At 45.9% G+C, this 23,390-nt stretch overlaps 1 protein-coding gene across 1 annotated transcript in view; it reads left to right on the top strand.

Moving 5' to 3' along the window:
- Window positions 1-23,390, top strand: part of ITPR2 (inositol 1,4,5-trisphosphate receptor type 2) — a 347,129-nt gene that overhangs the window by 23,375 nt on the left and 300,364 nt on the right. The window contains exons 2-3 of the mRNA XM_033163298.1: window positions 14,191-14,261; window positions 22,557-22,672. Coding sequence (XP_033019189.1) covers window positions 14,191-14,261; window positions 22,557-22,672 — 187 coding nt within the window. The remainder of the gene's footprint in view (window positions 1-14,190; window positions 14,262-22,556; window positions 22,673-23,390) is intronic.

Here is a 23,390-nt window from a genome sequence, read left to right as displayed (position 1 = left end):
AGCACGAACTCTTGGCTCACTGCAGCTGTCTCCTGTGGGGAGACCGAGTCGTCATTCCACCCAAGCTTCGTCAGCACGTCCTTCAGGCACTCCACATTGGCCACCCTGGAATTGTGCGCATGAAGACGTTGGCGCGCAGTTTTGTCTGGTGGTCGGGCATGGAGAAAGCCATCGAATCCTGGGTCGAATCATGCCAGGCCTGTCAACAATCGAGGCCGGATCCACCAGTGCACCATGGAAACTCCTGGGAGACTCCCAAAGCTCCCAAAGCCATTCCACGGCTGCATTTTCATCGTGGTAGTGGATGTGTACTGTAAATGGCTGGAAAGTGGTTCTGTTGTCCTCAACCACCTCAGAAGCCATTATACGTGTGTTACAGAGGTTATTCACCACCCATGGGTTGCCTGATGTGCTTGTATTGGACAACGGGCCCAATTCATGTCGGGCACATTTGAGCGCTACCTTCTTGGCCAGGGCATCCGCCATGCTTTGATGGCACTTTCCCATCCATCCAGCAATGGCCAGGCAGAGAGAATGGTTTGCTCGGCTAAGGAGGCACTGGCGCGTATGGACCACAGGGATTGGCATGAATGGGTACCTGTTTGTCCAGCACATCACCCCATGTACAGCAGCAGGGCAGAGTCCGGCTGCACCCAGACTTTGCTGTGGAAGATCCCCCAGGTTGCGGTAACCTGCCAGAGTCTTTTGTTCCAGGGGACAAGGTGTTTGCAAGGAACTATGCGGGAGACATTCCCTGGATGCCAGCTGTGGTGGTTGGGGTTACAGGGCCGAAATTGTATCAGGTGGCTTTGGGCTGTGGCTGGTTATGGCGCTGGAACATTGACCAGCTGCGCTGCCGGGCTGGGAATTTGGACACTGGAACAGTGCCACCGCCGGCCCTGGCAGAGGCTGGCCAGCCACCAAGTACTGCTGAGGAAGAACATCCAGCGCATAGACAACCTTCCCCAGCACCCTCGCCGGAGCCTCCTGTACAACCACAGCCTGAAGCCGCCTTTGCAGTAGCTGACTTGGAAGCATAAGACTCAAACCATCCAACCGCGTCACTTGTGGTGGACGGTTCCACAGGCTCAGGTAGCCCAGCTGCCTCCAGTAATACCTCATCGGTCTACTCAGACTCGTAGTCATCCAGCCTATTTTAAGGATTATAATGAACCAGTATATTGTACTTGTAAATAGTTAAAACACATGGTGTTGAAACTTGTGGAAACCATATGTTTAAGATTGTATGTGGAATTAGCAACCATACGCTTATGGTGCCTAGTTGTAACCTTTTATGAATTGGGGCCCTAACACCTCATCCTGGTGGGAAGGGGTGTTATGTATTAAGTACTCATTTCTGGCCACCCTGCCTGCAGTTCTCACTCTGCCCACCATGACTGCGGTTTCCACTCAGGTCCTCCCCAACATGCAAATGAAGGCTTGAGATTGCTGTTCACTGATTGGGTAGCTAGAGGGAGTTTGTTACTGTTGCGAGTTACTGAGTACTATATAAGCCAGGCAGCTAAGCTGTTGTTCAGTCCAGGACTCGGAGCTGAAATAAAGAGCTGGTTGTTTTAAGAGCTGTATCTTCATCCGTCTTTTCCCACTATTTAACAGGCTATACCGAAATGGCAAAATTAACTGGGAAGCTCAGAAATCAAGAAGACAAGAACCTTAAATAAGAATGGGGAAAGTTTATAATTTATTTATGAAACCACTGCAGGCAGATTAAAACATTGGCAGGATTTTAACCACACTTGTAAAGTAACAAAAAGTATGGATAATTTAGAAGGATAAAAATTTGGATAAGTATTGATATGCAGTTGTAATTATTATGTTATGCTTGTTAGAGTGGAGTCCAGATCCTTTTCATGCATAAGGAAACAAAACCATTTCTTTCTTCTGTTCAGAGTCGTCTCATTTCTTTATGCCTTTTTTGGTTGTCCAGCCTGAAAGGGTACTCTTGTGTGCTTGAACTGATCTTTGAGAATGTTGTCAGCCTGCTAGTTATCACCCAGGTTCTGTTTTTGTGCTGGACTATGTCTGCTTGTTTTAGAGCTGATGTATAAGGCCAAAGAGCCCTCCAGTGTGGCTTGGCTGATACCCTGGAATATTTCAATGGTGGCTTTGCTGTATCTTAGGTTTGTATGATTCTGTAGTGCTTTGAAAAACGAATGAGCCTATAATGTTCAAAATGAATTTCTATATCTCTCAGGGTTTCCCCAGTTGTGCTTTCGCCTCTTGTAACCCAGTCAGCTCTTTCTATATCATTGGGGGACAGTGGTATGTTTAAATTCAGGGAGACTATACAGTCAATAATGAATTGAACCACACACCCCCTTCATGGTTGTCTAGTAGGCCTCTTAGATGATTCCCCCCCCCCCCGCTTTCCCATCTGATTGTTCCTCCAGCTTCATAACTAAAGATCTTCAAAACAAAATAAAAAATAAAAAAAATCCTTCCAGTAGCACCTTAGAGACCAATTAAGTTTGCAGACCAACACGGCTACCTACCTGTAACAAAAAATCTTCAGTCGTCATTTGTAAGAGCTGGATCTCAGACTGGTTGGTGAGAGCAAGATTGTGTGCATCATTTGCTGTTTTAGAAATGTCTGATATTTGGTTAGAAAGCATATAAAATTTCTGCTCAAATGGAGCTAGAGCATTGGTTGCCAGATGTGAAACGTATTGCTCTCCCACCCCACTACTTAACCATCTCCCTGTCTGAACAGTCTCTTAGAAACTGCTCCTTTTATTTTACCTTCCAAACTCCACTCCCCCCCCCCGCTGGCCCTCTGGTGGAGTTCCGAGGTACTACATCACCAGACTCTGGTCTGACTTTGCTGTCCATCACAGTCATCTGTGGTAGCTAAGGGGACTGGATTGGGTTCCTATCTGGTAAAAATGACCAGATCCAGAGGAACCATGGCCAGGCCAGCTCTGCCCACCCCCATAGTCGGCTGTTTTGGGGCCTTTCGCTAGCCATTGCCAGCCAGAACACTGCTGGAGGTAGCTTTTCAGCCACGCTTGCTTTCCTTGGTTGCAGCGGAGGCCTCCGTTGCCCAGCCAAGCAACCTCTCCTTTAGCTTGACCACCTCCAGCAGCAGTGGCCAAGGGGTCAGAATTGTGGTGTATCTCCACATCAAGAAAAATGTCACAATATCAGGCTGCTCTTTAAAAGGCACAGGATCAGAGACGGGCGCCGGAGGATTGGGAATGCAGCTGAATGGTAATGATGTGGGTTTCCTGGATTTTTAAAAAATTATTTCCCGCTGACCAAAATTAATGGCTATTGATTGTGTGTTTATTTGATTTACATTTGATTTACATTTAGGCAACAAAACAAACCACGTACGCCATGTTAATTCTACTTGCTATGCAGAAACTCTGAAAAGTTTTTCCAATAGGAAAATGCTGTTGAGTGGAAATATGTGGAAAATATAGTTTGTGTAGAAGGTAAATACAGATCAAATCCAGCACAGGCCTAACTGGAGGTGGGGAGTGACATGATGGGTGACCTGGCACTTCCAAAGCCCTGCCGATTTGTGTCAGCCAGGGTGGGAAGGAAGGGTGACACATTTCCCCCCTTAAAAAAAATCCCAGCTGTGTAGGCACAGGTTATCAATTCAATACTTGAGCCATTGGGGGGGGGGGTACTTTGGATCCTGCTGATTCTTTGCAGCCTCGCCAGCAGAATGTCCCATTTTGTGTCCTAAAGCCAGCTTCTGCCAGTGGAAGCCCCTCTGTGGGCAGATCTACACCCATAGAACAGTTTTCACCAATAGTGGAGAGTCTCAGCAATGTGACTCTGTGCCCCACTGATGGGATTCCTCTTTCCCCACCAAGCCAGCAGATCTGGGGTTTAAGATTACACTGCCTGTGTAGTTAATCGTCATATTCAAACAAATTCAAAGCTTTGCTTGACACTTACCTTACTTTATTTAGATTTTAAGAAGAAAATGAAAACACCGAAAATGCTCCTCATACTAATTTTAGCATGCTTGTAGAGTTGTTCACATATTATGTGCTTCTTTGGGATCATCACCTGGGAAATAGTTCAATCATTTATTTTAGATTTGAATAGCCATGGCCTGATTTGCAAGCAGAGTTATACCATGGGTTAGCTTTGCAGGGACAATCTTTTGTGGACCTTGGACTTGCACACATTACCCTCTCTTCTCTAGCATGGCCATGAGACGATCAGAAGCTTCTGTCTCCATTTTAGATCACCAAATCTGGGATTGTGCCTGAACTAAATTATGGTTAATTTTATTCATGGCTGGTTGAAATATTATGTTGTTTTTGTTGTTGTTGTTGTTTAATCGTGTCTGACCCTTCGTGACTTCGTCAGGACTTGGTGTTATAAAATCTGTGATTAACCTAAAATGGAAGCAAAATTGACTTCTCCTTGTGGCTGCCTCAGAGGACAAGGGACCCCACAAGTCCCACCTTGCCTTGTCTTCTAATGCTAAACTATGGTTTAGCTAAGTGTAATAATTTCAGTTGCTCTGTTTGATTTGTATTGTATTCATTAATAATATTCGTAATTAATGTCATGAAACAATGTATTTCTAAAAGTGGAATGTTTCCTGTGAAAAAAGGCAGTAGTGGATTTTTTCCCATACTATATCACTGCTGCCTAGTGGAGCACAGCTCTCGATTAAGGCTCACTTAGCAACCAAGTTCCTGGTTTTCATGGTAGCATAAGAAAACCAATGCAAAACAATGCATTTCTTCCTCTGGCAAAAGAAAGTATTTGCGTAATAAGAACATAGAACTACCGTACTTTTCCGTGTATAAGACTATGGTTTTTTCCCCTTTTAAAATCATGCTAAAAAGTGGGGGTTGTCTTATACATGGGGGTGTCTTATAGACAGAAAAGTACAGTATGTCACAGAAGATAGCTGAGTTGTTTTGGGTATTGCTATTATGCAATAAAACTTGGAAAGGTGTTTTCAGTAGTCAGCATGGGGTGGGGTGTCTTTAGCTGCATGGAATAAACAGCTCAGCATGGCTTGGGTTGTGTTTTCTTTTAGCGCATGAACAAGTGGGGGATTGTGGTGCTCTCAAGGTGGCAGGCTGGCACTTCAGAGTAGTGTCACAGCCCCAGTAGGAGTTGAGCCCAAGTAGGAGTACACCCTCTAGGAACCAGAACAGCTCTGGGGCTTGCCTATGGGCCTAATATTTGACATTAGTTATAGGTACATCAGCAGTGCCAGGAGCATTTCTGCTACCTGAGGCAATTTACTGATTTTTGCAATAAGTTCTGTCTACTGCTTTCCCCTATATGCTAACTGGAAGTCATTATGCTAATTCACAAAGCCACCTGTTAGATAATGCCAGGGCTGTTTCCAGTTTTCTGGTGGCCCTTGGGCACAGTACTGGTTCCCTTAGCACTTTGTCCCCTCCCTTTCCTCCTCAAATCACACCCATCGTCTTTAGACTCAAACAAATCTTAACCAACATGGCATCCCCAGTTTTCTGTGGTTCCTATCATTAGCTGTTATCTGAATCATGTCTAACAATATATGGATAATCCTGCTCCATTAAACTTATTCCATACATGGAGTCAGTGCTATTTTTCTAGAAAAAGAAGTGCTGGAACTCAGCATAAACGTCTCCCTTGTTTGGCAATGGTGCCCACCTGAGAGGGGCCAGAACTGAGTTCCAGTGAGTTCTGGCTGGAAAAAAAAGCCGTGCATGGAGCTGATGGAGAATTTGCATTTTAAAAGAACACGCCCTGTTCTTTTAACAGCAGCCTGACACATTAATGTAAGATGGGAAGCCTTTCCTGGCTTGAAGATAAATGGTGGTAGTTGCATTGAGCTGATTAAATATTTGCATTCCGCTTTTCTAACAGCAAATGCTGAGCTCAAAACAGCTCACAATAATCACATTAAAAAACACACACATTGCAATCACTACAGTGGTACCTCCGGTTGCAGATGGGATCCGTTCTGGAGCTCCGGTTGGAGCCCAAGGTTTCCGCAGCCAGAGGTGCCTCTTCTGCGCATGCATGTGGCATGTAGAGCGCTTCTGTGCATGCATGAGTAGCAAAACCCAGAAAAATACTTCTGGGCTTGCCGCTTTTGCAACCTGAAGTTTATGTTACCTGAGGGTAACGTAAGCCGAGGTTCTACTGTGTAATATAAACCACAGGATATAAAGCAAACCACAAGAACAAAATCACCAAAACAATGGCAGTGGCACAAGTACTCTCAGCTGCCACCTTGATGCCTCAGGTTTGACTAATTTTTAAATACTGTATGCCATTGATGGGCAAGAATGGCCTCAGATTGGAGACGATGGTGGGAGCAGAAGTGAGTGAGAACAGTAGGGAGGATGTAGCAGGCAGGAGGAGGATGGAGGAAAAGGGCACTGTTTGTGGGGACAGAGGAGCAAAAGAGGTGGTGGTTGTGGTGTGGTGTGGTGTGTGTGTGTGTGTGTGTGTGTGTGTGTTGGTCGCAGCAACCATGACCTACCTTGGATGCCAGCTGTGTTGTGCTGTCCATGATGAATGTGATGGGGAATAAGAAGGTCCTGGAAGGGGTATTTGGGTCTCAGTATAAACCCAAACAAACAATGCTTCTCTTTGGGAATAGGCTTTCCACAGTGTTGCCTCCTTTGCCTAAGTGAACCCATAGCATTGGCTGGCTTTCTGTGAAGTTTAAGCTGTGAATGAAGTGGGGGAAATGAGGATTTTCTCTGAACACAATGAAAGGAAACCTTATAATAAACTAACTGAAATACAAAGCTTTCCTAGCACATTACCTTCTAGCTCTTGTTTTCCATCCTGTTTCTGCATTCCAGGTCCCTTTGCAAGACTTGTACTGGGTACTAATTCCCTAGGAAACACTGAAAACGTTCATGTTAAGAGTTTGGCCTAGTGACAACTTACTTGTTCCACTGCCAGCCATTCATGGCTTTGCTTTCTAGGCCAGAGAGATGAAGAACCAGCACCCTATGTCAGCTGGAAGCTGTTTGGGCTTTCGGCTCCCATCAGCTATTACATAGCTCTATTCCCCACAACACACTTTTGAGCTGACAATATCCCTGAATACTCTCACTCTCTCTTGTATGGGTCCATTTAGTGGACAGTTGGTAGTTTAGTATTGGTCAGCACTTGCCTCTCAGCACTCCATTCTTCCTTGGTCAATTTTTGTTTTCACCTCTTCGGACTTGCTCAAGAATAAAAGATGGCCATCCAGGATTTGCTACGGGAGGCAGAGGCAGCAAGGCTTAACTCCTGCTACTGCTCTTCATGTGTTCTGCTCACTTCTGCACCTCCTTACATCTTGCACCAGGTATTCATGTTCACACATAACCTCCACTTGAGCCCAGCGCAGTACTTTTTCTTCCTCTGCACTTCCTCCAACTTGGAGATGGAAGTTAATTGGGAACAAGGAAGTGGAAGTGGAAGAGGAAGACCCCCTAGAGAGTCTGCAATAATTTGCAGCCAGCAAATTGGGTTGGGTTGTAACTTGCAACACAGTCTTCTCAGTAAAGTTTTTTTAAAGGTACAGATTGAAACCTTCCCCTTGCTCCTGGTAGCTGGCAGACAAACATGGAGATTTCAGGTCAGCCCTGGAAGTTTGGCAACCCACCCTAGTGGTTGCTCAGGAGGCCCTATATCATATTGCAAAGGCCCACTTAACACCAAGTGCATCTCTGAAGATGGCAGAACATAAAGCAGTTGTGAAAAGCAGTGCAGAAGCAGGTTTATGTGGGAGGTGTTCTCTCGAGGATGTAAATGGGTGAAATTTTTCTCGATAATTCCACCATGTAGTTTTGATTTCTAACAACTGCCATTTCCCCTTCAGCACATATGCTAGAGCAGGGGTCCTCAAACTTTATAAGCAGGGGTCCTGTTCACTGTCCCTCAGACACTGCTGGGGGCTGGACTATAGTTTGAAAAAAATATGAATTAATTCCTATGCACACTGAACATATTTTATTTGTAGTGCATAAAAACAGGAAAAACAATGCAATATTTAAAATGAAGAACGATTTTAATCAACATGGGGTGGGGTGCTAGCCATGGCCCCTTTGTCTCCCCAACTCCCTGCACTGCAGATCCGTGCGCTTCTTTCCTGCCCAGCCGAGTTTCCCGTGCTTACCCAGATTGAAGAGCACCGTTCCCTTGAGGCTGCTGCTACTACTACTGTTGCCGCAGGTCGCCGCCTGCAGCTTCTCCTGGGTCTTGTGCAGCACAGGGCCGGTGCTAGGGTTTTTTGTGCCCTAGGCGAGATCACCTTCTGGACCTTACATTCCAGTGAGGCTGCAATCTTAAAACACTAACTCCGAAACTGCAGTCTTATCCCAGGCATTTTTTCCTTAGAAAATGGAACTTCCAAGTCAGTACATGCAGGATTGGATCCCCAAGTACTTGGGAATTGAGCTCAGCAGGGCTAACTTGGGATTGCACTATTGAGTCTAACTGGAAATAATGAGATTTGCTCCAAAGTAAAAGCACAATTAGTATCACACTGCAAGTTCAATAACTACCTCACCTCCTCCGCAAAAAAGGGAGAAGAGAAGCTACATTCTAAGTTTGCAAAAGAAAGTTAGGCGGCCAAAAGAAAGCCTAAGCAACACACCTGAGGAAGCAGCGGCAGAGGACTCCCCCTCCCCAGTCCCAGTCCCCCACCCCAAGGGACTCGTTGGGGGGTTGCAAAGCCCCCCGCCCGCGGCAGGCAGAGAGCTCGACGGCGGTTTCTGCCCAGCCAGCCCGGCTTTGCGCCCTGGAAGGTGGGGGCGACGCGACTAACCTTGCCTGGTGAGGTCCGGCGGCGGCTCCGCTCGGCGCTGCCACGGAAGAACGCGCAACTGCCTTTTTCTCCATACAGCCCTTTTAAGCAGCCGCATCCCTGCTGTGCGTGCGTGGGCTCCTAGGCGCCTCCAAGCCCCCTCGCGGCACGTGCACCCATTGGCTCCTGAGACGGGGCCAGACGGCCGCGAGGGTCCCCACGTGATTCCCCACTCAGAGAGGAGTGTGGCGCCTGGATGCGGGTCCTGGGCAAGGGGGAGTTGCAGGCCTTGCTCTGGGGCGGAGGGAGACGTGCGCATGCTGAAGCCAGCGCGAGAGCGCGGTCTGAAGCTGCGAGCGGAACCAGGAGTGAAGGAGGCAGCGGCAGGCTGCCGCTTCCTCGACCATTTTTTTAAAAAGGGCTTCCCCCCTCACCCTCGCCCGCCGCCCCTGGCCCAGCCCGCAGCTGCCTTTACCTCGTCGTCGTCGCCGCCTCAGCAGCTCCACGCCAGCAGCAGCAGCCAAACACCTCCGGGACAGGCGCCAAGGAGGAAAACTGCTGCTGTCTGCTGCTGCGCCTGCGCTGGCAGAAACCAGGCACGACACATGAGCAGAGCAGCAGAAGCGGCCTGCCTCAGCCTCCAGAGGGTGGGCTGCCGCCAGCCAGCTGGAGAAGTGGACGGGCGCAGCCGGTGGGCCACGGGCACGGCACGGCGGTGCCCCCACCATTTCTCTGCCCTAGGCGGCCGCCTACTCTGCCTAAATGGCAGCGCCAGCCCTGGTGCAGCAGCACAACTTGGTGTTGCTACCGCTGCTGCCGCTCCTCTTCGGCCCGCTTGTCTATCAAACATCTGTGCAGCATGCTGGGCTCTGTGGTCTCCACCATCTCGAAGTACATGTGGTCCTGGGCCAACCCCAGCACAAGCAGTGGAGCCCACCAGCTGTGCACCAGCACCAGCTGTTCATCCAGGAGCAGTTCCTGGAAGCAGGGCACGTTCTGAATCTTGACGAAGTGCAGCATCTTCACCAGCACTGCTGAAGCCACCTTGCATGCCACCTGTGGACTCTGCAGAGCCACACACTTCTGTGAGCCGCAGGAACAGCTAGGACCTGCCGCATGACCGCTGGAACTAGGTGGTGGAGGCCCTCCCTCAAATTGGCCTGCCAATTGCCAGAATCCACCGCTGTCTACAATATCCTGAAAAGCGAGGAGCAGTGGCGGCAGGCGGGAAGCGAGCAGCCGCTACCACTGCCACCACTCCTCACTTTTCAGGATATTGTAGACAGCGGCAGGTTCTGGCAATTGGCGGGCTGGATTGAGGACTCTGGTGGGCTGGATGCGGCCCGCGGGCCTTAGTTTGAGGACCCCTGCACTAGAAGAATGCTATCTGGATTGTTTACTAAGCACTGCTCAGTCTCCATGGGAAAACCTCACCACCTGGAAAAGTCCTCAGAACATGAACCCCATGTTGTAGTTCTGTAATCTGTCTGTGACCTAGTGTAATAAGGCGAGAGTGTCATTCATGCGGAAACTAGGGGTGTTTCTCTAGGGAACTATTAGGACACCCCAGAGCAAGCTACTCATTTACAAGCTGCAGGTTATAAATTGCTGGTTTAAGTTTCAGAGAGGTTTGCCAACGTGGCATTATGCTTGCTAGGAAGTGGAAAAGTTTTGTTGATTGTTCAGTGTTCTGGCTTTCAGAGAGTTGTTCACTGGTAGTGAATCTACCTTAATTATGCATTCTCCAATGTGCTTATAAATGTCATAGATGAAAGGATTCATGTAACTTCCTTTGGGAGTGTTTCTATAAACGACTAGATCTCACTGCATGAATGTTTCCACTATTTACTAAACTTTCCCTTTCCTAACATGCAGATAGTTTCTCATGACAACTGACTTCATGTTAACTGTTTATTCTTATTGTTACTTTAACTTCCCTTTTGAGAATTGCTAGATGTTGTAGGGTGACTGTTATTATATTTACAACTCTTGTTAGATAACAGCTGAAATGCAGAGTTCATTGTCCTCAGTGTCGAGGCCAAACGATGGGGGTGGAGATGCTCCTTCAGGTATACAGGACCGAGGCCGTTTAGGGCTTTAAAGGTCAGCACCAACACTTTGAATTGTGCTCAGAAATGTACTGGGAGTCAAAGTAGGTGTTTCAGGACTGTGGTCTTGGCGGCCACTCCCAGTTACAAGTCTAGCTGCCACATTCTGGATTAGTAATTTCCGGGTCACCTTCAAAGGTAGCCCCACATAGAGTGCATTGCAGTAGTCCAAGCAGGAGATAACCAGAGCATGCACCACTCTAGCAAGACAGTCTGCGGGCAGGTAGGGTCTCAGCCTGCATACCAGATGGAGCTGGCAGACAGATGCACTGGACACAGAATTGACCTGTGCCTCCATGGACAGCTGTGAGTCCAAAATGACTCCCAGGCTGTGCACCTGGTCCTTCAGGGGCACAGTTACCCCATTCAGGACCAGGCAGTCCTTCACACCTGCCCGCCCCCTGTCCCCCAAATCAGTACTTGTCTTGTCAGGATTCAACCTCAATCTGTTAGCTCCCATCCATCCTCCAACCGCCTCCAGCCACTCATACAGGACATTCACTGGTTCCTATTTAAAAGAGAGGTAGAGCTCGGTATCATTTGCATACTGATGAACACCCAGCCCAAACCCCCTGATGATCTCTCCCAATGGCCTCCTATAGAGGCACCCCACAAGTGAGAGCCCCAACACCACTTTCTGGACACGGCCCAGGAGGAAGGAGTGGAACCACTGTATAACAGTGCCCCCAGCTCCTTTAGACGGTCCAGAAGGATGTCATGGTTGATGGTATCAAAAGCTGCTGAGAGTTCCAGCAGAACTAGGAAACAGCTTTCACCCTTGTCCCTAGCCTGCCAGAGATCATCAACCAGCGCGACCAAGGCAGTTTCAGTCCCATGATGATGAGACCTGAATCCCGATTGGAAGGGATCCAAATGGTCCGCATCCTCCAGGCATGCTTGGAGTTGTTCAGCAACCACCCGCTCAATCACCTTGCCCAAGAATGGAAGATATGAGACTGGGCGATCGTTGGCCATTTAGGCCAGGTCCAAATATGTTTACCGGCCAAGGTTTACTGGCCATGGGCTGGATCACTCCCATGTAGATCATTCATGGGCCGGACTGGCGCAGCGTGATGCAGTAAATCGCGTCTGTGCATGTCCACGGCGCCGGAAATCGCTTCTGCGCATGCCCAGACTCCCAAAATTGTGCCTGCACAGAAGCGATTTTCAGCATCTAGACATGTGCAGACGTGATTTCTGGTATCTGTGCGTGTGCAGACATGATTTCCGGCACCACTCAGCGAGTCCCTGCACCACATTGGTTTAGCACAGCACGCGGGGGACTCGCCGAGTGGGTGGCTCAGTTTGGGCGTGGCTTGTGGACCGGTAAAACGGTCTTCATGGGCTGCATCCGGCCCATGGGCCACATGTTGCCAACCCCTGCCCTAGGACAACCAAACTAGGTGTCTCCAGGAGAACATCCGCCATGACCTGGAGCAGCTTGGGCAGAGAATCCTTCGTGCAGCGGGGAGGTCGGTACACCATAAGGAATCCTATATTGCCCCTATTGCCCAGCTTCCAGAACATGCACTCAGAAAACTGGGTCTTCCCAATAGGACGCCTGGTGCAAGTTAATGACTTCCTAAAAATCACTGCCTCCTCCCCGCCCACATGACCTGGGTTGCTGTGCCTAAGAGAAACCTGGTGGACAAGCAGGAGCAAGCACAGGACCATCTGCTTCATCCAACCAAATCTCTGTTACACATGCCAGGTCAAGTCCTCCATTCATGATCAAGTCATGGATGGCAGTGGTCTTATGAATCATTGACCTGGCATTGCGCAACAGCACCTTCAGGTCATGTGGGTCTCCCTTGTTGATTCCAGTATCCATCCGGTCAAGAGCAGACCCGGAGCCAGGGATAGTCCTCAAACCACAACTAAACCTGCCTCCTCAGTAATGACACAGTCTGGTCTTAGCATAACTCTTCCTCCTACTGGTGATCACTGAGATTGAGTGTCCCAGTGCACACCCCCCCCCCCCGGAACCTGCCCAAACAATCTGTTGGCTGGGGTCCACTCCCAGGCAACAATTGACTCTACTTCTGGGGAAGTCATTTATTGAGGTGGCACGAGGGGGTCTCATCCATTAACTACATCCCAGCCACCCCAACTGCATCTTTGGTGAACATCAGAAGGGATTGTGGGGTGTAGGGCTGTGCTATAAATTGATATATTGTCTGATATTGAATTTTAAATAAAATTGTGATAACTGTTTGTTTATTTGTTTTTAAATGACCTCACAATATATCACAAATCGTGTATATGGTGTTCAAAAAGCACAACATTGGAAGAACTGGGAAGCCAATGCTTCTTCCTGTGTGTGCAGCCCTTGGTAACGCTGCCTCACTCAGCTCCATCCCTGCCAGCAGGCTGCTGCAAAATATTTTGAGAACAGGTTTGCTTTCCCCTGCTATCACTACAAGTAGCTACAACAGGCTGAGCAAAAAATTGCCCCTCTAAAAATCGCTGCCTCTTTGAGAGCAGGTTATCACTACAAATAGAACAGGCTGCTGCAAAAATCGTCTAACATTGCCTCATTGAGAAAGTGTTATCAGTACAAATAACTAAAAAGGGCTTAGCAAAAATCACTGCCTCTTTGAGAAACAGATGTTTCAGAAACCATCCCTTCCAAATTCTCCCCCTCACCCTCGTTGCTTGCACTAACTGCCACAGAATCATAGCTGTCAACCCTCCCTGCTGTTTCCCAATGCTATAATAAGGGAATTTCCTGCAAAAAAGGGAAAGGTTGACAGCTGTGTTCAGAATAAAGGGGGAGGGACTGTGTTGTGTGCACCTTTCTTTTGGGGCAGAAACAACCCACAGACTATATGGCTATGCCAGCAGTGGACAATGACGAATGCCTTCTGATATGGTGGAAGGCACACGAGGCGTCCTTCCCAATGTTAAAGGAGCTTGGAAATAAGTTTTTGCCCATCCCAGGAACAAGTGTACCATCCGAAAGTGTGTTCAGCACTGATAGCAATGTACTTCAAAGACAAATGGTATATCTATTGCCAGAGATTGGACTGTTTCTGTGATGCCTAAGGAAATGATCCACTTTTAGACTATTATGAGCAACAGAAGTAATTGAGATTATAATATTGTGGGGTGGGAGAGCTGAAAATAATGCCAATTCTGACACTCATGTTTCTGTTTCGTAGCTCAACATGGTGTTTTGGATTTTTCCATTAAACAAAGCTGAACTTGGCAATTGCTTTGGGCTACAAGAGAACTTAATACATGCCAGGCACCCTCCATATGTATATATAATGACTTCACTTATGCCAGTAATTTGAAAATAATAATGAAGTCTATGCATTATGCTTTTTCTTCTAGGCTGGTGGATGACAGATGTGTGGTTCAACCAGAGGCAGGTGATCTTTGCAATCCTCCTAAGAAATTCAGAGGTATGCAATTGAGAGTTAATTTTAGACGTAGAAATACAGTGGATCCTCTTTTTGCCTAAGTTGTTACATATCTTATATATTTTGAAGTTAGATCCTGGGTTTTGTCATATTCTAGCATTATGCACTTGTGAGTTTCACAGACTCAGTTATATCAGCACTGCCCTCAAGCCATGCTACCTCGGTAGCACATTCCTGGCTGATAACCCTCTTCCACATTCCCAACTGAAGGTGAAATGGAGGTCAAATATGGTGCAGCAGCAGCAGCAGCGGCGAAATAAAGAGTTAAGTGGCGTATCAGACTGATATGTTGATAGGTGCTAGGGAGCTAGGTGACTCAGGAGATTTCTGCAGTGTGTACCAGTACTGCACTTGTGCTTTGAAATATTGTATCATAATATATACACAACAAGCTTAAAGCACATAGTGTGGGTAAACTTACAGGCTACAGTTACTCTAGAAAACCAAAGGGTTCAAAGGCATGTGTGATAGGTCCTGACTAAATGTTAAGGTGGTGGGCTTGTGTGTTAGATGTACTGAACAGTTATAAAACCAGAGGTTTTTAAAAGAAGAGCAGGTGGAAGCAGGATGCTGAATGTTTGTCCTTCCCCCAGCTGCTTTCCTCCTGACTTGCAGATCAGGTGGAAGCCCATTTGGATGAGACATGGCAGGGAACAGGCTGATACAGTGTCAAAATTAGCAGGTGGCAGAACCTATAAAGTAGGACTTTTTGCAGACGACCTAATGGTCACAACACCAGATCCCTCAAACACAGCATCCTCCCTAATCAGAGAACTCAACACATTTGCAACGGTGTCAGGCCTACAAGTAAATTTTGAAAAATTGGAAGCCATGTGCTTCAACACCCCCCCTCACATCCAAAGAGAACTCACTAACATCACCAAGATAAAACACTGTCACACCAAGTTCAGATATCTAGGGGTACAAATAACCAAAAACCTCAACAAATTATACCTCCACAACTACAAACCCCTATGGCAACAAATAAACAAAGACTTAAAGAGATGGAACAACATGAATTCCACACTCTCACACAAAATAACCATGGTCAAAATGATCACCCTTCCAAAACTAACCTACCTGTTCCAAACCCTCCCAATCTGGATTCCCCCAACACAACTATGCAAATGGCAGAGAAAACTACACTCTTTTATCTTCTTTCACAAAAAACCAAGAATAAGGACCAAATGCCTGCACCTCCCCACCTCAGAAGGAGGATGGGGAATTCCCATCATAGAAGCATACTACAATGCCAACCAAATACGTCATATAATCCCATATATGACGAGACAAAACAATGGATACACCTAGAAAGGGACACAATTGAAAATATCTGCACTACAGCATACCCACTCCTCCCAAACAAATTAAGAAAAATCCCCACAACACTTAACAGGTACACACAAACCCTGTTCAAAGCATGTAGTCTGGGCAAACTACAGAAAAAAAAAGCTGGAACCTGGGCAAAATTGCAACATAAACGTTATTAGTGGCATTTTTATGAGAATTGGGTGTAGAATAACATATTAAAAATTAGACAAAATTAAATGACAGGAACACTCTGAAATCGTGATTTCAAAATGGCCGACCTGCTGTATCAATTGTATTGAATTTCGATTAGTTTTCTAAACTTAATTGTGTGTATCCTATGTTTTTTAGTTGTTGATATATTAGAAAATGTTGAAAACAGTCACGTTCTTCTAGCTGCGGACAATATTGATCACAATATTCTTACACTGTTGGTGAGAACACATTCCATGGTATGGGGATGATAGCAGCAATAACCCCAGCAAAAACCTTTTCTCGTTGTATTCCAAGAAAGAATATATTGAGCTGTGACTTAAAAGCTGCTGCATCTATCAACATTCATGATTATCGATTTGCATCCAGTACTCTCAGAGGCATTAAGTTTAAAATATTGCCTGATATCTATCCCACAAATGTCAAAGTAGATCTGCTGTGGAAACTGTCAAGGAACTTTGAACAACCAATGCCTGGCTGGTCTGGAATGATGCACTTAATACATAATAACCAAAACAACCAGAAAGTTGAGAAATCATCAGTACTTTTCCTACCTATCATTGATATGAAGCCCACTGAAATGACTTGCATCCTGTCTACCTTAACATACCTACGAGATTTAGCTCTTAAGCACAATATACCAACTATCATAACATTTGATCAGCCACTCTTTTGGAAAGCATCACAAATAGTTCATTCATCATGTGATGGTAGTGCTCTCAAGGACATCATTCTATTGCTTGGTTCCTTTCATACTCTCCTGAATCATATTGGGGCCATTGGTACACTCATGGCAGGATCGGGCCTTAAAGAAATCCCCGAAGAGATTTATGGGGAAAATACAGTAGTGCATATGTTAAATGGGAAATCAGTATCAAGAGCTTTTCGTGGACATTTGATTCTCGATTCATGCTTAAGTGCTGAAATAATGTCGCAGATAATTGAAGATCATTCAGAATTCCCCCAGGTCTTAAAAGAAGCTTTGCACTGTATGATTCACTAGTGTCCTGTAACAAAACTATAGAAGAAGTGGATTCTTCACAGACTATGATACACATAAGCTGTGCACTGGATGCAAAGAAGAGCAAACTGAAAGCAAACTCAGCAACAAGTAAACTATGGCTTAAGTATCAAAATATGGTTGATCTTGCTAGAAAACTCATCACAACAGATAGAACTGGTTCATGGAAAATGCATATTGATGCCATACATCAGTGTCTACCCATTTTCGCAGCTGCGGGTCACCATAATTACTTGAAATCAGCATACCTATATTTGCAGAATATAATTCTGTTGCCAACAACAAATGCCACTGTTTCTGCAATGTTTGAAAAAGGATTTCATGTGATACGCAGAAGTGAACGGTACTGGGCAGGATTGGGTTCTGACTTAGTAATCGAACAATGTCTGATGCGCTCTCTTAAAACTACAGGGGGTTTGACCAGAGGAAGTGGATTAACTGGCATTCAGAGAGCAGTTTGGTCTTTATCATTGCCTGTATCGTCAGGGTATAATCTAGCTATGCAGGATGTGTCATATTCATCAAGTGAACAACACAAGGAACTATCTAGTGCAAGGCTGATTAGAGACAAAAGTGATTCACAACTGGTATTGAGCAAGTTGCAAGCATTCTCGCCATTTACACCCGAGTCAAGTCTGCGTAATATTGTAACAGGTGTAACTGCAGATTTGGCAAATGTTAATGTGCATGAATTGCAAGAAGTTGGTAAAGTCATTGTAGCTAAACTTATTGACCAAGAAGTTTTTGCATATAAATGTAAGCATTCTGACAAAGTTAAAACATTAGCGTTCTCTGCTGCACTGAAAATTCATGGAGATGATGAAAGTGTTGTAATTCCCATTCCACCTTAATAACAGACTGAGGATGGGAGCTTGTCACATGTCTGTATAGTATTCCAGTGTGCTGCTGGGAACTTCCGTTCCTCAGTCTGTACTTTCTCTTTCGTTTTTCCGAACATGGAGGTGACTGCACGTGTGCTTTCTTTTGTCCTCATGTTCGCCTAATAAATGCTTAACTATAATGCTCATGCCAGCCTCTGTGGTGCATCTTCTGCTGCTAAATGGACAGAAAGAGTGCCTGGCTTTCTGAAGCAAGGTCTCTGGTTTCTGCTGCTGTTCCAGGGCTTTGAGGTTCGGCCGGCAGTTCGGCCGGGGGTGTTTGGGCCAGCAGGGAGCATGCCCGTTGTTCCCGTTTCCCTGGACAAATTACAACAGAAAGAACGATTGACCCAGCATTGCTGTTTCAAAGGCTATTGGACATTGTTAACACAGGTGAACTAAATTTTGAAGAAGTGCTGCAGTATGAATTGTGCTCATACCCACCTTGATTGTTCAAATCATGCTCTATACCCAGGAAGGCTGACAAGCCACAGATAGTACATGTTATCAAAAAATATGTGATGCAGAAACAGAATAGTTGTAGTACCGAATACGTTCCAAGAAGTGATCAATTCGTGTTAGATGGTGGTCCGCTGCTGCATTGCCTTAAATGGAAGAAGCATGAAAGTAGTATGACATTTGTTGTTGTTCAGTCGTTCAGTCGTGTCCGACTCTTCGTGACCCCATGGACCAGAGCACGCCAGGCACCCCTATCCTCCACTGCCTCCCGCAGTTTGGTCAGACTCATGTTGGTAGCTGTGAGAACACTGTCCAACCATCTCATCCTCTGTCGTCCCCTTCTCCTTGTGCCCTCCATCTTTCCCAACATCAGGGTCTTTTCCAGGGAGTCTTCTCTTCTCATGAGGTGGCCAAAGTACTGGAGCCTCAGCTTCAGGATCTGTCCTTCCAGTGGAACATTATGACATCGCATACTAGTGGACAAAGTAACATCAGCAAACTCTTTCGTTGCACCAGAACGTCTACCACCAACTACATCTGCAACAAAATTCCATAGTTTTCGATCATATTACCAGATAATGGAATGGTCATGCCACAAAGAGGGTTTACGACCTAATGACTGGGGTTGGATGATAAAGGAGGACAACCAGCTTCACCCTGTGGTGTCAGACATGGCCCCTGCACCTGAAAGTCTTTTGAAAGTTATCCACTGTAACTGCACCACTGGTTGTTGTACATTCCGTTGCACGTGCAAAAAAAAATAGTTTTCCATGTTCAACAGCTTGTGGTCAGTGCCAGACCATTGGTTGTGAAAATGTGTTGTTGATTGAACATTGTTCTGATATAGAAGATGATATGGATGACTGATGTCTGCTTTCGTTATTTGTAATACATAATAAAAGTTCTGGTTCAAGCGCCTTATTGTGATCTTGTTTCAATGTACCATTGCTTTCACTTTGTTGTTTTTAGCAAACATTTAAATACAGAAATTATGTAGCCTAATAACTAGATCAATGACAACTTTGTATTATTTTCCCTGACGTTTGGTAACAACAGTTAAAAAACATAGGATACACACAATTAAATTTAGAAAACTAATCGAAATACAATACAATTGATACAGCAGGTCGGCCATTTTGAAATCACGATTTCACAGTGTTCCTGTCATTTAATTTTGTCTAATTTTTAATATGTTATTCTACACCCAATTCTCATAAAAATGCCATTAATAGCATTTATGTTGCAATTTTGCCCAGGTCATTTTGTATATTGACCGGACTATATCCCCTGCTCTATGTCCTCTTCAGGTGCTTTTGCTTGGCTGGAATTTGTCCTGCAATAATGCCTCTTGCTTGCCTGGATGGTGAAATTTCTGGGATGCAGCTCGACAGGCCCTGGAGATTTGAATTCATTTACTACCTCTTTCCTAAATTGGGCTGCCACTCTCTCCTTACATCATTTACTCTGTTATCACCAGGTTGGGCCTTGTTTTCCTTTTGGGTGAAGATAGATACAAAGTAGGTGTTGAGTAGTTCCCCCTTCTGTTTGTCACTCAACAGCATTTCTCCATCTTTTCCACACAGAGGACCTACCACATGCTTGTTCTTCCTCTTACTTGGGACATAGCCGAATAAACATTTTAAAATTAATTTTAACCTCTCTTGCAAGCCTGACCTCATTCTGAGCTTTAGCCAGCCTGACTTTCCCCCTGCAACTGTTGGCTACTCGTGTCTACTCCTCCTTTGTGATTTCCCCTTTCTTCCATTTCTTATACATGCCCTTCTTAACTCTCAGCTCATCTGTAAGTTCCTTAGCAGCTACACTGGTTTCCTTAGATGCTCTCCACTTTTCTTTCTTGTTGGTATTGTCTGTATTTGGGCCTTCAATGTTTCTCCTTTAAGAAAATCCAATCCTCTTTGCTCCTTCTCTTTGAGTATTTCTGACCATGGGATCACACCCAGTAGCTCCTGAAGATTTTTGAAATTTATCTTCTTATAGTCCAGAGTGTGTTTCCAACTATGCTCAGTTTTCCCTTGCCTCTGTATTGTGAAACCCAAGAGAATACGATCACTTCCTCCCAAGTTCTGAGTGCTGCCACATCATTGGTCAGTTCCTCCCTATTGGTGAGGATCAGGTCCAAGACCCTCTGGTTATTTCTTCCACCCTCTGGGAAACAAAATTGTCAGCGAGGCAATGGAGGAATTTGTCAGACCTTACATTATTGGCAGAGTTTGAGTCCCAACTGATATCGGGAAAGTTGAAGTCTCCCATGATTATCTCTCCTTTTTGAATGTTTGGTAATCTGCTGTAGTAAGGCATCATCCAAGTCTTCAGCCTGGCTTGGCAGTCTATAGCAGACACCCATAGTAAGGTCACTGTTGTTTCTCTCTCCTACAATTTTTACCCATATACCCTCAATCTGCTTTCCATGTTCCAGGTCATGGATTTCTTCACAAGTGTACACATTATTTACATATAATGCTAATCTTCCTCCCTTCCTCTTTGGTCTATTTCTTTTGAACAGGTTAAACCCCTCAATTCCTACATTCCAGTCATGAGTCTAATCCCACCAGGCTTCAGTAATGCCTACCAGGCCGTATTTGCAATCTTGTACTAAAAGCTCCAATTCGTCTTGCTTGTTCCCCACACTCTGTGCATTTGTGTAGAGACAACTGAAACCACAAGTCATTCCCTCCAGCTGCTTCCTTCTTGTAGCTCTTTAGCAGGTTTCTGGAGTACTGCCTCAGTTTCCTGTGCATCAATTAAGCAATTATCCCCAGTGCCAGGTGCTCTTCTGTTGTTTGTAATGTTGTCTCCCTCCCCCTCAAGATCTAGTTTAAAGCTCTCCTGGTCATGTTTGCAAGACTCTTAGCAAACACATTCTTGCCAACTGCTGTGAGGTGCAGCCCATTTTTTGCCAGAAGTCCTTCCTCAAGGAAGTGGAAACCCGACGACACCACCTGCACAGGCATAGTATTTTCTTCTCTCTTTCTTGGCCATGGCCTTCAACAGGAAGGAGTGATGAAAAGACTACCAGTGCCCCGGGTCTCTTCAGCTCCCTGCTCAGTGTCTCATAGTCCCTTGCTATGTGTTGCAGGCTGTGTGTGGCAGTATTAATTGTACCCACATGAATCAGAAGGAGGGGGAAGTGGTCAGTGGGCTTTATAAGATTTGACATTTTCTACATCACATTGTGAATCTTTGCACCCGGAAGACAGCACTCCTCCTGTGGCATCCTGTTTCCTCCGCACACTACTGCCTCTGTTCCCCTCAGGGAGTCACCTATCATCACCACCACATGTCTCTTCCTCCTCTGGGGAGTGGCAGGAATTGTCCCATGTGCTGTGCCTTCCAAAGCCTGTTTGGAGTTCTCTAATGTCTGCACCTGCTGTTCTTGAGTCTTCCCCACCTGTCTAGTGGAGCTTTTTTTTTTTTTTTAATAGTGCTGGGATAAGTTACCAAGGCAGAAACCTTATGGTTTGAATTACACCACACATTTTGCTGGTTCATCACTTCTGCAGAAAATCTAGGACTGACTGGATGAAAAAGCACTAAATTTCTTGAGCTGTTAGCTCTTCTTGCTTTAGAGTGGCCCATGAGCAGAGGTTTGTGAAAATCAGCTTTTATTGTTTACTATTTTTCACACCCGGGATAGTAGTGAATTATTTGTTTGTTTGTTTTCTATACCACCCTATACCCGAAGGTATCAGGGTGGTTCAGATAAAATATCAAATACATAAAACCAAAACAAAACCAACAACCCAATACCCCCCCCCCCCAAAGAACCAGCATTTTAAAAAAGGGTATAGGATGTAGATGAAGTCAGGCAAAGGCCTGGCTGAAAAGGAACATTTTTGCCTGGCGCCTAAAGGTATATAGTGAAGGCGCCAGGCGAACTTCCCTGGGGAGTGTGTTCCACAGATGGGGAGCCACTGCAGAGAAGGCCCCGCTCTAATTTTGTCACCCCCTGAACCTCTCAAGGAGGAGGCACACGAAGGAGGGCCTCAGAAGATGATCTTAGGGTCCGGGTAGGTTCATATGGGAAGGGGCGGTCCTTGAGGTATTGTGGTCTTGAGCTGAATTCAGAAGCCTTATTATTAAAGGCTATTCAGATGCTCCAGGACCTGAGGCCTGGCTGTGTTAAGCAATACTGAAGGCATTCTGTATGCAAACACACCCAAGTCACATCTAGCACAACTTTCTGTTCTCACAGCAGCCAAGCAGAATGCTGGTTTGAAACCTACAGGCAGGACATGAGCGCAACAGCACTCTCCTGCTTGTGATTCCCCACAACTGGAATTTGGAGGAATTTTTCTAATCAAAAACATATGCAGAATCTTGTAGCTGACTGCTGCAAGGAAATAAGAAACAAACATGATTTTGTTTTCTTGTCTTCAGACTGCCTTTTTAAGGTATGCCCTATGAACCGATACTCTGCACAGAAACAATACTGGAAAGCCAAGCAAGCAAAACAAGGGAACCACACGGAAGCCGCATTGCTGAAGAAGCTGCAAGTAAGTGGCACCTCAGCTCCCAGTCTTCTTTGCCTTTTTATGCAGCTGTTTGTGCCACGATGCACAGCTGTTAGCTCTTCAGCAGCAAAGCCAAAATTACTTTCTCCCAGCTGGTAATTCCACTGGGCTGAGAAACAGCAAATTTAGATGACTCAGAACTGCTCTGTTTTGTTTCATCTAAGGACTATGCTCTCTCCCTTTTTACTGCCAGAGGTGGCTCACTGGGTGTGGTGGAGTCCCTCTGCTAGTTCCCTGACAGGTGGGTTGCTGATGCATACTGGGAAGGAAATGGGTGAGGTGGCTGGGAGGTTGGTCCGGTGCAAGCACATCAATAGGAGTGCGAGATTGGCTCTGCCAATGTGTTTATCCCATCCGAGCTCCCCCCACTCCTGCCTTGCCTTTCATCTCCCAGAGCTACAATTTGCAGTGGTTCACCAATTGATCTCTCTTCCCAGGGAACTATGGGAGGTGTGGCTTTGTGAGGAAAATAAGTGTCTCTCAGCCCCTTATAAACTGTAGTTCCCAAGATGCTTTAGGGGAATCCATGATGGTTTAAAGTAGTATCACAGTCCTTTAAATGGATAGTGCAGATGGGGCCAAAAGTAAGAGTTCTACCTGTTGTTCTCCCTACCTTTTCATCTGGCCCTACCCGTCTTCTGCCTTTCACTCCACCCACCTTTAGCATGTGCCTCCCAGAAGGGTTGCCCCTAATAATAAT

The sequence above is a fragment of the Lacerta agilis genome, chromosome 10, assembly GCF_009819535.1.
Source record: "Lacerta agilis isolate rLacAgi1 chromosome 10, rLacAgi1.pri, whole genome shotgun sequence".
In the NCBI taxonomy this organism is placed as follows: domain Eukaryota; kingdom Metazoa; phylum Chordata; class Lepidosauria; order Squamata; family Lacertidae; genus Lacerta; species Lacerta agilis.
Note: the sequence above shows the minus strand (reverse complement) of the source record. Positions and strands in the feature narration are given on the sequence as shown.